The sequence below is a fragment of the Sus scrofa genome, chromosome 4, assembly GCF_054392235.1.
Source record: "Sus scrofa isolate SSC_HxYL_T2T_F1_AM1 chromosome 4, Sscrofa_HxYL_maternal_Yorkshire_Landrace_v2.0, whole genome shotgun sequence".
Classification (NCBI taxonomy): domain Eukaryota; kingdom Metazoa; phylum Chordata; class Mammalia; order Artiodactyla; family Suidae; genus Sus; species Sus scrofa.
This window is the reverse complement of record NC_139386.1, coordinates 41,717,883-41,732,800: the sequence shown is the minus strand read 5'-3', so window position 1 is coordinate 41,732,800 and position 14,918 is coordinate 41,717,883. Positions and strand designations below refer to the sequence as shown.

The window sequence follows — 14,918 nt, the reverse complement described above, 5'->3', positions numbered from 1 at the left end:
GATCTAAGAACACTGTGTATAAAAATGAGAAAATAATCGAGAATAATCCCATCTCTTTTCCTGTCTATATACCTTCTCTCCAGATAACCAATTCTATTTGTTCCTTATCCCTCTAGAGTTTTTATGCAAACATATGCAAATTGAAAATATACCTATAAGTGTATTCTTCTTTTGCCTCCTTGCTTACATAAAAGGAGCATATAACAGCTCTGTTCTTTGTTTTTTTCACTTAATCTGTCTTGGAAATCTTTTCATATCACTACAAGGAGAGCTTCCTCATTCTATTTTTTTTTTTTAACAGCACCATGAGATTCCATTGCGTGACTGTGGCACAGTTTATTTAACTGTCCTTTATTGGAAGATACTTGGATTATTTCCAGAATTTTCCTATTACAAAATAAAGCTACAATGAGTATCCTTGTACACAGAGTCATTTGGCATGTGAGTGAGTTTATCTAGAGGGTTTATGCATTTGTAACTTAAAAAAAAACTATTGAGGCATAATTTAGATGTGTATATATATATATATATATATATATATTTTTTTTTTTTTGCCAAGTTGCCCTCTCAGAGGCTGTGCCATTTTGCACTCCTAGTAATGCATGAGAATGTGCACTAAATTCCTAGAAATGCATACTTGCAGAAAGTAGAGGTGGAAGGCCCAGAGAGGATTTTGACTTTCTTTAATTTAAAAATTACTATATGTTAAAAGTTTTCACATATGGATAGATTCTTAGGATAAAATATTTTAAGAAGTGGAAATATGTGGTAAGAATGTAAAGTGCCACTTGAACAACATTTTCTTTCTTTCCCTGCAACCAATCCCAGCCCCTCCCACATTGCAAACTGTTTGGTGTTTTTGATTACTGATTGTTAAATCCAATAGTCCCCATCCTCCTCGACATTTCCAAAGATCTCTTCCCAAGATTTTCTCCTCATTCGGCTTCCCTGACACATTCTTCTGGTTCTCTCATATTTCTCTGATCTTTCACCATAGTGTCTGGCTTTTCTTGCTTCTCCTGCCTTGAAAAACTGCCTACAGACAGGGAGTATTTATTGAATACTGATGATGCACAAGAACAACAGAACCCCAAACCACAGGGAGCCTAGGGTTTGGGAGTGTGGCAAATTGTCAGAAAAGGTAGCTGCTGCAATTCCTTTTGTCTCTTTACGTGTATGCATCTGCTAAAACTGCCATAACAAAATACCAAAGACTGAGTGGTTTAAACAACAGCTATTTGGGGAGTTCCTGTTGTGGCTCAGAGGTAAGGAACTGACTAATATCCACAAAGATGCAGGTTTGATTCCTTGCCTCCCTCAGTGGGTTAAGGATCTGATGTTGCCACGTGTGGTGGTGTAGTCCACAGACATGGCTCAGATCCAGTGTTGCTGTGGCTGTGGCACAGTCTGGTAGCTGCAGCTCTGATTTGACCTCTAGCCTGGGAATTTCCATATGCCACAAGTACAGCCCTGAAAAGAAGGGGAAAAAAAAAAAAAAAGAAGAAGAAGAAGAAGAAGAAACTTCAAAAACCAGGAATTTGTTTTCTTATAATTTTGGAGGCTAGAAGTCTGAAACCAAGGTGTCAGCAGGGCTGGTTTCTTCTGAGGTCTTTCTCCTTGGCTTGCAGATGGCTCTCTTCATGTTCACAGGTCATTCTCCCTCTATGTTTGTCTGTATCCTAATCCCTCTCTTACAAGGGCACCAGTCATACTGGGTAGAGCCTACTGTGATGGGAAGGACAGCAAAGTCACATTGTAAACAAGCATGCTTACTGTCATGGGCTGAATCGTGTGCCCCCACAATTCATATGTTAAAGTCCTAATGCCCAGTACTTCAGAAAGTAACTATATTTGGAGATAATCTTGAAAGAGATTAATTAAGTTAAAATGAGGTCTCTTTTTTTTGGTAAAATTTTTATTTTTTCTGTTATAGAACATTTACAATGTTCTGTCAATTTCTGCTGTACAGCAAAGTGACACAGTCACATGCATATATATACTTTCTTTTTCTCACATTATCCTCCATCATGTTCCATCGAAAGTTGAAATTAAGGTGGGCCCTAATCCAATATGACTGGTGTCTCTGTATGAAGAGAAGATTAGCACACAGACAGACAGAGGGAAGACCACATGAAGACATGGAGAAGGCGGCCATCTACAAGCTGAGGAGAGAGACCTCAGAAGAAACCAACTGGGAGTTCCTGCTGTGGTGCAGTGGATTAAGGATCTGGTGCTGCCACAGCTGTGGTGTAAGTTGCAGCTACAGCTCAGTTCAATCCCTGTCCTGGGAACTTCCATATGCTGTGGGTGTAGCCATTAAAAAAAAAAAAAAAAAAAAAAAAAGGAAACCAGGAGTTCCTGTCATGGCTCAGTGGTTAACAAACCTGACTAGTAACCATGAGGATGTGGGTTCAATCCCTGGCCTTGCTCAGTGGGTTAAAGATCTGGCATTGCCATGAGCTGTGGTGTAGGTCACAGATGCGGCTCAGATCCAGTGTTACTGTGGCTGTGGTGTAGGCTGCCAGCTGTAGTTCCAATTTGACCCCTAGCCTGAGAACCTCCATATGCTGCTGTAGGTGTGGCCCTAAATAGACAAAAGACACACACACACACACACACACACAAAAGGAAACCAACTGTGCCTACACCCTGGTCTTGGACTTCCAGCCTCTAGAATTGTGAGAAAATAAATGTTGTTTAAACCATCCATTCTGTGGTGGTTGTTATAGCAGCTCTAGCAAACTAATACAAAGGATTATGCCATTTGCTTTATAATAAATCAAGAAAAGAACTTGTTTATTTCATAAAAGAACTTATATTCAAGAACATGAACCAGACCAGAACATGTTCAGAGTTCATCCTCTATTCTGAAGAGAGGAGCATGGCAGAGGGAGCAGAAGGGACTGACTTTCCCCTGTGCTTTCACACATGGCCACAGGGCAGGCCCCAACCTGGGACCAAGATCACCCCTGCCAGGATTTTAGGGAGCACTTAAGGGTGGATTAAAAAAAAGGAGAGAGAGAAAATACAAAAGCATATTTTTAGCATACAATGTAAAAGGGAAAATGATCTTTTCTTTCACTAACAGATATACATGGAACATATATTTGGACTCTGTTGTTTCAGTGACTCTAACAGAGGACATTTTGCTGGGTTTTAAAAAGTTTGCAGATCTCCGCAGCCGTTCTTGTTACAACACGTAGAGGAGCTAGCTCTCAATTAGTTGTCTTATTAAAAGGACTCACAGGGCTACCTATTATTAGTGTATATTATTTTTCTCAATGCTTCAGACACTTTGGCATTTATTTTACTGTTGCCATAGAAACCCAAGTCTTTAATAAGCAGCTCTTTTAATTCTGACAATTAGGCTTATATAAAAGAATATATTAATGAGATGAAGAATTTGGAGAGCCCTTCCAGAGGACTGGCAGAAGAGCCTTATTCTCTAAAGAGTTACAAAATTAGCTTAGATTATTCTTTGTCACAATTGCCTCCTTTGTCAATTGCTGGGTGTTCATTAGTCAGGCCTTCCTAGGATCTGTGTTCTCCATAAGGATTGGAGGTTTGCTTATTTCATAGAAACTGTAATTCCATCCACCCCAGTCTCCCTTACACCTGGGCTGCTCTCCTGATTAGAGGAGATGCCAGTTCTCCTTTTTGCTATAAATCAAAAAATGCTTGGGTTTATCTTAAAGCTTCACAGAAGAATAAAGCATTTTTTTTAATCAGTCAAGAAAAAAACAATTGTGCCTTTCTATATTATAGGATATTTGGAAGCCATAAGTCTTGTCTTTCTTACGTTCATTGCCTGTAAAAATATTTTGGAGTCATATTTATTAATTTTAGTGATAGGTAACCCATGTATATAGCACAACAATCAAGAGGCAGATAGTGAAATATTAGTCTCCTTTCTATGCCTGTCTCCAGGTGCTTTGTATTCTTCCTTCATATTCTTTGAAAGCTATTCTCTGCGGACAGACACACACACACACACACACACACACACACACACACACACACACACACACACACACTGGCAGTATATTATGCATATTGTACATTGTACTGCACCATGCCTTGTTTTCATTTACTACTAAAAATTTGGATGCTCAAATTTGGATGCTATTCTATTTCACTACATAGAGAGCTGCCTTGTTCCTCATAAAGGCCTTTTCCTATAATTATTTAACAGACAGTATTGAGTATTGCAGGCCTTATGCGGGACCCATATCAAGGTAGACACCACAAAGTCCACACTCCCAGGAGCCCACAAAAGAGTCAAAGAGGTGGCCATCTGCAGAAGCGACCACTGCCCAGTGCATAGCGGTGTGAGGCATCAGTGGAAGGTGTCAGTGGAAACCTGCAGGAGGGAGCTTGGCTTGGTTCAGAAGAGGGACAGAGGGTTCACAGGTAAGATCTTGAGCAGCATCTTGAAAAGGAAGCCAGAGGCCCCAGGTAGCCAAGGAGGGCAAGTCCATTTCAGGTAAAGTGAACAATGAATGCCAAGTCCTCTAGAGTAGAAAATGGCCTGGTATTTGGGGGAACAGACAGTGGTTTGTTATGGCTAGATAGCAGGGTGTGTGTGTGTGTGTGTGTGTGTGTGTGTGTGTGTGTGTGTTAGACCAGATCAGTGGCTCTCAAACTTTTTGACCACAACCCAGGGTGTGTGTGTGTGTGTGTGTGTGTGTGTGTGTGTGTGTGTGTGTGTTAGACCAGATCAGTGGCTCTCAAACTTTTTGACCACAACCCAGGGTGTGTGTGTGTGTGTGTGTGTGTGTGTGTGTGTGTGTGTGTGTGTGTGTTAGACCAGATCAGTGGCTCTCAAACTTTTTGACCACAACCCAGGGTGTGTGTGTGTGTGTGCGTGTGTGTGTGTGTGTGTGTGTGTGTGTGTGTTAGACCAGATCAGTGGCTCTCAAACTTTTTGACCACAACCCAGAGTTAAGAAATATGTTTTACATCATCACATAGTGTGTGCAAACGGAAACAAAAATTTCATGAAACAATACTCTTATTAAATGTACTGTTTTTTTCCCTACTGAATTCTACTCTATTTTTTTTAAATGCCAGTCATGACTCACTACATGGGTTTCAAAAACCACTAATAGGCACTATGTGCAAGTTGGGAAATCATGGAGTATTTATTGTTGAAAGACTCCGATAGTCTATAAAGTAGTGAGCCTTTACCTGATTCACATGACTCTGACCACGTTTTAAATATGACTAGATTGACAAGACTCAAGAAGCTTATTTGGATATTTATTAAGCTCCTATAAAGTCTAAGATGTTGTGCTACATACTGAGGTACAAGGGTCAGGCAAAACTACCTTCACAGAACTAAAAATTGGTCTCATAGATGAATGATTTGCTGCAATAATTCAAAAGGCATAGTTTAATATAAAAGTAAAACATGACTGTTGTAAAGAAAATTCAAACAATGGTAAAAGTATATAACATACAAATCCCTCCCCACTTTTTAAATGGCCACATCTGCAGCATATGGAATTTCCTTGGCCAGGGAAAGAATCTGAGCCACAACCTACACCTCAGCTGCAGCAACACTGGATCCTTTAACCCACTGCACTGGACCTGGGATCGAACCTGTACCTCCACACCAACCCTAGCAGCTGCAGTTGAGTTCTTAATCCACAGTGCTACTTGGGGAATTCCAAAATACCCTCTTTTTATAAGTGGAAAAAAAAAAACCTGACGCTTTTCGAGCATAAAGTGTATTTCATTAGGAAAGGAGGACTGAAATTCAGGTTGGTTGAATCTCTGACCCTCTGGGAAATGTTTTGGGGGAGTGCAACTCAGTTTTCCGATGCTTGATTAACCACACTAGAATAGTCAATTTCATGTATCAAACTTCATTGGACTAAGGGATGGACAAGTAGCTGGTCCGACATTATTTCTTAGAGGGACCGTGAGGGTATCTCTGAAAGAGATAAGCACTTGAATCAGCAGACTGAGTGAAAGTTGCTCTCACCAAAGGCAGGAGTTCCCGTCATGGCTCAGTGGTTAACAAACCCGACTAGTATCCATGAGGACTCTGGTTTGATCCCTGGCCTCACTCAGTGGGTTAAGGATCTGGCATTGCCATGCACTGTGGCATAGGTCACAGACACGGCCTGGATCTGGCATTGCTGCAGCTGTGGCATAGGCTGGCAGCTACAATGCTGATTCGATTCCTAGCTTGGGAACTCCCATATGCTGCCAAGTGTTTTTTAAAAAAAAGGCAAAGGAAGAGTAATCTGCTCTCTCAACTGGAACTGACACATCCATCTCTTCCTGTCCTTGGATACAGAGGACATTGGTTCTTGAGTCTGCCTACCCACACAGGGACTTAACCATCACCCCCTTTCCCCACTCTCAGGCCTCTGGACTCAGACAGAATTACAGCACCAGCCTTCTTGGTTCTCTGGCTTATAGACAGTGGGACTTCTTGGCTCCCATAGCCACGTAAGTCAATTTCTACACTAAATCTCCTTTTATATCCTAGTCTCTGGAGAACTCTGACTAATACATCTATCTTGAAAGAGCAGGTCTAATCAAGTTTTTGATCCAGAAAAGTTGAGGCCCTAAGCCTTTGGTGCCATATTTTGGATACTATTTTTTTTTTTTTTAATTTTTAGGGCTGCACCCGCAGCATATGGAAGTTCCCGGGCTGGCCTACGCCACAGCCACAGCAATGTGGGATCTGAGCTGCATCTGTGACCTACACCACAACTCACAGCAACGCCGGATCCTTGACCCACTGAGCGAGGTCAGGGATTGAACCCGCATCCTCTTGGATACTAGTCGGATTAGTTTCCACTGTGCACAATGGGAACTCCCGGTGCCTCACCTTGGTAATGCCACTCTGTGATGACATCTGACCAGGCAGCCAGCCTGCTGGTCTCCCTGCATCTTAACTGCAACAGGAAAGCTTTCAGGCGAGTGAGGACACGGAACAATGCTATTACTGCTGACATGACCTAATCACTTTTGAGTGGATCTGCCCAGATGCTTTTTGCCTGATTCCCCGAAGGCTGTCTAAAGATTAAACTAAGTAAGATTCCTGTAGTCTTGCATAAACATTTGCTCCTGTTTGGCTGGCCAAGACTGGGCTCCTAAACCTCTAAACGGAGCAGGGGAGGAAACAATGTAAGGAAGTTTGATATGATCGCACCTTGGGGGACTCAACCCATAAGTCCCTGAGCATCTGCAGATGGCAAGTCTCTGTTGGGGGAGGGGGGCCTCAGAGTCAAAGTTCTGCCACCATATTTAACACTGAGGAATAGTTGGAACAGTGTAATAAGCTTCATCAAGCGTTCTTTGGAAGCAGAGCATTTTATAACCATTGTGCTTATCCACGGTTAGACACACACAGAGGGTCAGATGAACCTATCCTTATTTAGGTGGGAAGAAATTTGGAGACGATGAAAAGAAGATGTAGTGACTCCTACAGTTGTTAGATCATGTTCAGGGAAATGTTGCCTTTGACTTTATTTATGAGTGGTTTTATATTTCCAGTATATTTGGTTCCTGATCTATTTATAAAATGTTTCCGAGCTCGTTCCGCATTCTTTGGACACTTCCTGATAAAAATATCGTTTGCTCTCTGTCTAGAGCGCTGTTTCTCCATTAGGGATATTATGTTGCTTACTTTCTTCTCTATTCATTTTCTAGTCAGGACAAGGCAATTCAGGACATTATTTGTTGAACATGTGCTACAAGCACCTCAGGGTGGAAACTCTCTCACCTAACTTTCTTTTTCCTCCGCACAACAGCTGGCACACAGGAGTGCAATGGTAAACAGTTAACTCTTAGAGAGCACCACCTACACAGACTCAAGTCTTGCATCCAACTCACTTGTTATCTGGTAGGGAGAGATGGCCAAGAACATAACTAAAACGTGAAACAATCTCTAAAGTGCCACCAGGTGTCACAGGCTTTAGGCTCCCGAAGGTGATCATAATTGATTTGGGGGCGGGGGGAATTCAGTGAAATTCTTATACCAGTAAATGAAGTTTGAATTGGACCTGGAATGATTGTTAGGATTTCAACATTTATTTCACATTACCGAGCACCCGTTACACAAGATGCTGGGTCACAGACTCTGCATCTAGTTGAGGACCTAGACTCTAGCAGAGGAAATAATGTGAATTCATTGAGATCCTATTGGGGGCAAGTAAATGAAACCAGCTTATACCAACTTCAGCAAAGGAGGCACTTGAATGGCCTATACAATTGCGAGGCCCAGGAGGGCATCAGGTGTAAGTGGATCTCAGAAGTCAAATAATGTAATCTCTGTTTGGGTCTCTTTTTTTTTTTCCCCCATTACAATTGGGCTTCCTCTATGTGGTAATGGTTAGAAGTCATGGTGTGGAAATCAGCCATAGAGAACTTGTGGTTTATGTCACCTCACCTAGTAGACCTAAAGAGAGATCTTTTCACTTTCCACAGATATGATCCTGAGAAGAAATGCTGATTGGCCCCGTTTGGGTCATGTGCCTATAATTACAGCCAGACAGTCCTGGAGCCACATTTGAGAACCACCCTAGTTAGATCCACAATGAGTGAGAAGGGTCCTTGCTTTAACTGCAGGGCGAACCTGTTACTCAAGGAAGGGAGAGGCCCGGGAGGAAGGGATGTTGGGCACAACAGATAACCTCTCCAAGTGTAAAGAAAAAATTACAATAAAATGTGACGAGGGCTGTAATAGAGATGTGCATTTAGTACCATAAGAACACTGATAAAAGGGGTGATTTGTGTCATGGAGAAAGCATTCCTCATGGAGCAAATACATAAGCAGTGGTATAGAGGTGAGAAAGCAATGGAGATACATATGGTCCAATTGGGTTCAGCACAAGTACAGAGGGGGCAAAAGATGATGGAAAATTTGGAGATATTTCTTTTAAAACATTTTATTGGAATACACTTGACTTACAAAGTTCTATTAATTTCAGGTATACAGCAAAGTAAATAAGTTATACATATACATCCATGCCTTTTCAGATTATTTTTCCATATAGGTTATTACATGGAATTGAGTACATTTCCCTGTGCTATACAGTAGGTCCCTGTTACCTGTCTATTTTATATATAGCAGTGTGTATATATCACTCCCAACTGCCTAATTTATCTGCTCCCCCATTTCCCTTTTGGTAAACGCAATTTTGGCTTCAAAATCGTTGAGTCTGTTTCTGTTTTGTAAGTTCTATTGTATCATTGTATTAGACTCCACATATTAGTGATTTCATATATTTGTTTTTTTCTGACTTACTTCACTTAGTATGATAATCTCTAGGTCCATCCATGTTGCTGCAAATGACATCATTTTGCTTTTTTACAGCTAATACTCCATTGTATATACATGTACCACACCTTCTTTATCCAGTCCTCTGCTGATGGACATTTAAGTTGCTTCCGTATCTTTGCAACTGTAAGTAGTGCTGCAATGAACATCGGGTGCATGTATCTTTTTAAATAATGGTTTTCTCCAGATATTTACCCAGGAGTGGGGATTGCTGGATCATATGGTAGATCTATATTTAGATTTTTAAGGAAACTTCATACTGTTCTTCATAGTGGTTGCACCAGCTTACATCCCACCAGCAGTGTAGGAGGGCCCCCTTTTTGGGAATGTTTTTAAAGTGATGACTTTGGGCCCTTCTGGGGAAGGTTTTAAATGTAAGCTCAGTTGATACTTAAATTGGTGGGTTCACAGGGAGGGATGTGGTTGGAGTTATAATTTTAAAATGCTCCCTGGACAAGGGTATGGAGCACACAGCAAAGTTCTTTACTTTTCAGCTGCTCACCTGGCCTGCCACTCCTCCCCCACCTCCAGAACGCTGCCCCCCACCCCCACCCGCCTGCCCGGTAGCCTCTGCCTCTTCAGCCTTAAATTCTCCTGCCCCTTCAATTTTGTATGACCTGGGAAAATCCTAATCCAGGGCCAGGCCCTCTTTCTGTGCTTTCTCCACATCTGACTCCAGGAGCTGAACAGTGCTCCAGGGCAAACCGGTGCAAGGAAAGTTCAAGTTGGCCGACTTTCAACACTCCCTCTGCATGGCCAGACAACGTTCCAACTCACCTTTGCTTCTCCTTTCATTTTCTCAATGGTGATTTCAAATCTCTTCTAATCCTTTAAGCCTCTCTCTTCCTTGCTCATCCTACTGCTACCTCCAGCTGGTGAATCTCACCACCTCTCTCGGCCATTGTGTTCTTCCCTGCGCTTTCAGTTACATGCCAGTGACTCCCAATTTTAAAATGCAGAAAGCTCTTCAATACTTAGATGCTTCATGTAGTTGTCAACATTGAAATAAACTCTTCTATAGTGCTTCCTATGGACCAGGCACTGTTTTCTGTCCTTTGCAATCAGCTCATTTGTTCTTCCTAACAACTGTATGAGAAAGGTAGTTAACAAATTCCTAGTTACAAATGAGACTGTGGCTAAAAGACTTATGGGAACTTGCATGTGCTCCCAGGGCTGGTCAAAAGCAGAGATAGGTTAAAAAAAAAAAAAAAAGAAAGAAAAAGAAAAGAAAAAAAAGCAGAGCTAGGTTTACACTCAAGGAGATGGCTCTGGAGCCCAGGCTTTCCACCATTTTGCTATACTGCTTCTCAAACAAGCTCCTTAAACTCACTTGTCCAGGGTCAAATTTCTGATTTTCATCCCCGTATGAGTTCACTAAGGCTGCATAACAAAGTCCCATAAACTGGATGGCTTAAATAACAGAAATTTATAGTCTTGCAGTTCTGGAGGCTGGAAGTCCAAAATCAAAGTGTTGGCAGGGTTGGTCCCTCCTGAGGGCAATGAGGAACTACCTGTCCCAAGCCTCTCTCCTAGCCTTCTGGTAGCCTCAGAAATTCCTTGACTTGTTTTTCCTGAGTTTTCACATGGTCTTCCCTTTACACATGTCTCTGTGTCCAAATTTTCCATTTTGGATTAAGCCCCACCCTAATGACTTCATTTAACTTGGTTATCTCTGTAAAGTTCCTAATTCCCAACAGTGTCACATTCTGAGGTACTGGGATTAGGATTTGCATCTTTTTTTTTTTTTTTTCTTTTTCTTTTTAGGGCATATAGAAGTTCCGAGGCTAGGGGTTGAATCAGAGCTGTAGCTGCCGGCCTACACCACAGCTACAGCGACACGGGATCCGAACCCCCTCTGTGACTTACACCACAGCTCATGGCAATGCCAGATCCTTAATCCACTGAGCGAGGTCAGGGATTGAACCGGAATCCTCATGGATACTAGTTGGGTTCTTAATCCACCGAGCCACAATGGGAACTTCAATATCTTTTTTGAGGGGACACAAATTAACCAATACCCGGCTCACCATGTTTTCCTAGCTCAATGAATACCTTACTCATTTGTTCAGACCAGAAACCAGGCACCATCCTGGCACTTCATGACCCCCCCATCCCCCCCGACTCCCTGACCAATGCACTGCCAAGTCCTGTTCTGGCTCCTACATCACTCTTAACACCTTCACTACCCTCCATCCTCACTGCCACCAGCAGAGGTAATGGCCTCACTCTCTCTCACCTGGATTTCCACAATACCCTCTTCCAATTCAGTCTCCCAATTGTCCCCAGAGTAATCTTCCCAAACATCTGATGTTCTGACATCTGACTGCATCCATCCCCATCCTCATCCTTCCCTGAATGAAAACTCTGTTGGTTTCCCACCTGCTCTATTTTTTGTTTGTTTTTTTATGGCTATGCCCATGGCATACAGAAGTTCTCAGGCCAGGGACTGAATTCAAGCCATAGCTGTGACTTGTACTACAGCCGCCGCGATGCTGGATCCTTTAACCCTGGCCAGGGATTGAATCCATGCCTCTGCAATGACCCAAGCCACTGCAGTCATATTCTTAACCCGCTATGCCACAGTGGGAACTCCACCACCTGCTGTTAAGATATAAACCAAAATCCTTAACTTGGCCCACAAAGCCTCCCCTGGTCTGCCCCGGCCACCCCCCACTGGCTACTAAGACCACTGTCCTTCCAGCATCCCTGTCCTCCACACTGGCACTTCTCTTTGTTCTCAGATGAGCCTTGCTCCTTTGTGTCACAGGTGGGCACTTTGCCCTATGGTGCCCTCTGCTTAAATGTGCTCTCTAGTTCTTTCTCTCCTCTCTAATCTCCCCTTTCATCTCTCAGCTACTGCCACTTTCTTGAGGAAGCCTTCCTGGCTCTCAAAGTTGATTCAGTTTCCTTTGTTTTGTTCTCTTACTGAACTGGATTCCTTTTCTCCACAGCTCTACTTCCATTTGAATTAGGCTCATCAGTGTTTTATTAGATTTTTCTTGGTGGTCTTCCCCAAACTGTAGGCTCCGTGGAGGAAAGATCCATTCTGCTCGCTACTGTAGCCTCCATGCCTGTGGTGGACCACACGCGGAGGACACATTTGCTGAGTGAATGAACAGGTAGAGAACTGGTTATTCTCCATTTGTTGCAGCCTGATTCATTCCCCACTTCTCTGCACAGGGAGGCTGATTGCTGCAGACTGCAGACCTGGGGCTGGCAGGCTTCTGAGCTTGAGCAGAGGGCAGCACTGGTAGATCAGAGGCAGGAGAAGTGAGGCCCTCATGACTATAGCTCCTAAGGAGTGGCATCACTGGAACAGTTTGGCTCTAAGTGTGGTCACTGCTTCTGACTGTTGCTAGTTTCTGAATGTCCTCCCATTACTTTATTTTTGCATTTTTGTTTAAAAAAATTTTTATTACAGTTGCTTTACAATGTTCTGTCAATTTCTGCTGTATAGCAAAGTGACCCAGTTATACATTTATATACATTCTTTTGTTCACATTATCCTCCATCATGTTCCATCACAAGTGATTAGATACAGTTCCCTGTGCTATACAGCAAGATCTCATTGCTTATCCACTTCAAATGCAATAGTTTGCATCTACTAACCTTCTCATTACTTTAAAAATTCTTCACCCTGCCCACAACTCTGTGATTAGTTCTCCTGTGACCCCAGCTAATAACAGACAGAGAACAGTTATAAGACTGCTGTCCAAGAAGCAGAGAGCGAGGGCCTGAGCAGAGGCAGGGGGAGACATTCAGAAAAGAAAGATGGGAATAGGAGTTCCCATCGTGGCTCAGCAGTTCCATCCCTCCCTGGCCTTGCTCAGTGGGTTAAGGATCTTGCCCACAGGCACTGCTGTGAGCTGCGGTGTAGGCTGAAGACGCAGCTCAGACCTGGTGTTGCGGTGGCTGTGGTGTAGGCTGGCAGCTACAGCTCTGATTCGACCCCTAGCCTGGGAACTTCATCTGCTACAGGTGCAGCCCTAAAAAGAAAAGAAAGAAAGAAAGGAAGGAATAGATGTATGCTAAATGAACTCCACAAAGTTTAGTAACTGATGCCATGTAGGAACTGTATACTTCCTGAGAGCAGGCATTGTATTTCACTCATTCTTTATCCCTAGCTTGCTGCAGGTACTCAATAAATACTGGTGGGATAATTGATTGGAAGGGTCAAAGATGATTGCAAGCTTCAAGCCTGGGTGATTCCCCTTAAAGAAAGAAGTCAGGTTAATTTGTAAGCAGCAGTTAAAGTAGCAGTAAGAATAACACAGAATGATACTGAAGAGGCAGCATCATTTTTAGGGTCAGAAGGATCTAAGCCCAACTTTCCAACTTGAACTTGGGCAAATGATTTGACATCCCTGAGGTTGTTTCATTATCTGTAAAATGGGAATAAACATCCCAAACTCATAGTGCTGCTATGAGGAAAATGTGGGGTCATATAAGCAAAGCATATACCCACCCTGAGAGAGACTCTCGCCAAGCTGGACATGCTAAGATGTGATACTGAGACCCAAAGACATCAGGGATCACACACAGGATTTTCCTTTGAGTTTATTTCTTGTCGCCATAAAACATTAGTTACTTGTGTCTGCTATACTCTTTCCTGGACTATCACTGTGGATTTAAAATTTTTCCTTCCACCTGCCTTTTGTGGAATCCTAGAAAATTAAAATTTGTGCCACTATTACTCAGTAGATTCTATTTTAGCATTTAGAACGCTGCACTCTTCAGCATGTGGATAATGATAGGAGCCTTCCTTTTATAGTGTTTTTACTTTAAGCACTTGAGTTAAGACCATTAGGAATACATTAACCTTATCACAGAGGCAGAATTCAGACTCAAACCCTCCTTTCACCCTTGATGCCCTTTGCCCTTTTTTTTTTTTTTTTTGGTCTGTCTTTTTTTAGGGCTGCACTCAGGCCATATGGACCCAGGCTAGGGGTCCAATAGGAACTGTAGCCGCTGGCCCATGCCTGAGCCATAGCAATATGGGATCTGAGCCATGTCTGTGACTTGCACCACAGCTCACAGCAATGCCACCGGATCCTTATCCCATGTCCTCATGGATGCTAGTCGGGTTTGCTAACTGCTGAGCCAGGACGGGAACTACCCTTTGTATCTTTTTCTCCCCTATTCTCTAAATGACCTTAGACCAATTCCTATTGGTCTCAAAGATATAATTTCTCCACCCCAGCTAGATAGCTGGCTTCATATTTCAGTCCCCAAAATGATTATCTCCAACACTCTGTATTGGATTTGCTAAAATAACTATGAAAGCTTCCCAAGGAAACAATGTAGCTGTGGGAACTGGGCAGACGAGAGGAAGAAGTTCCCTTTCAAGATATTTATAATTCAAAGAATGACCTCTGTTGACCTGCTACCCAGAATTAACCTTCCCTTCTAAGTCATGAGAGTTGACTTTCCTATTGTTTTAAATGCCACTCCTTTCTCCCTGAAGACATCTCCGAAAGACTTGTCTTTCAAAGAGTCTAACATACAAGGTTTTATTTTTGCACTCCAGACCTCAGTGTCCAAGAACACTTTTCATCACTCAATTTATTCTGGTTGAACAAGTTCACACACATGCTATTCTACAAGATTACCAAGGCAAGTT

At 42.6% G+C, this 14,918-nt stretch overlaps 1 protein-coding gene across 6 annotated transcripts in view; it reads right to left on the bottom strand.

Moving 5' to 3' along the window:
- LOC106510020 (uncharacterized) overlaps positions 1-14,918 on the bottom strand; it is an 88,342-nt gene that overhangs the window by 42,654 nt on the left and 30,770 nt on the right. The window contains exon 5 of one of the 6 annotated variants that reach the window (XM_085022027.1): positions 11,249-12,401. The exons of the other annotated variants lie outside the window; for them this stretch is intronic. Within the exon in view, the coding sequence (XP_084878153.1) occupies positions 12,276-12,401 (126 nt within the window). The 3' untranslated portion in view covers positions 11,249-12,275. Of the gene's footprint in view, positions 1-11,248; positions 12,402-14,918 lie in introns of those variants that run through there. 6 annotated transcript variants of the gene reach the window in all.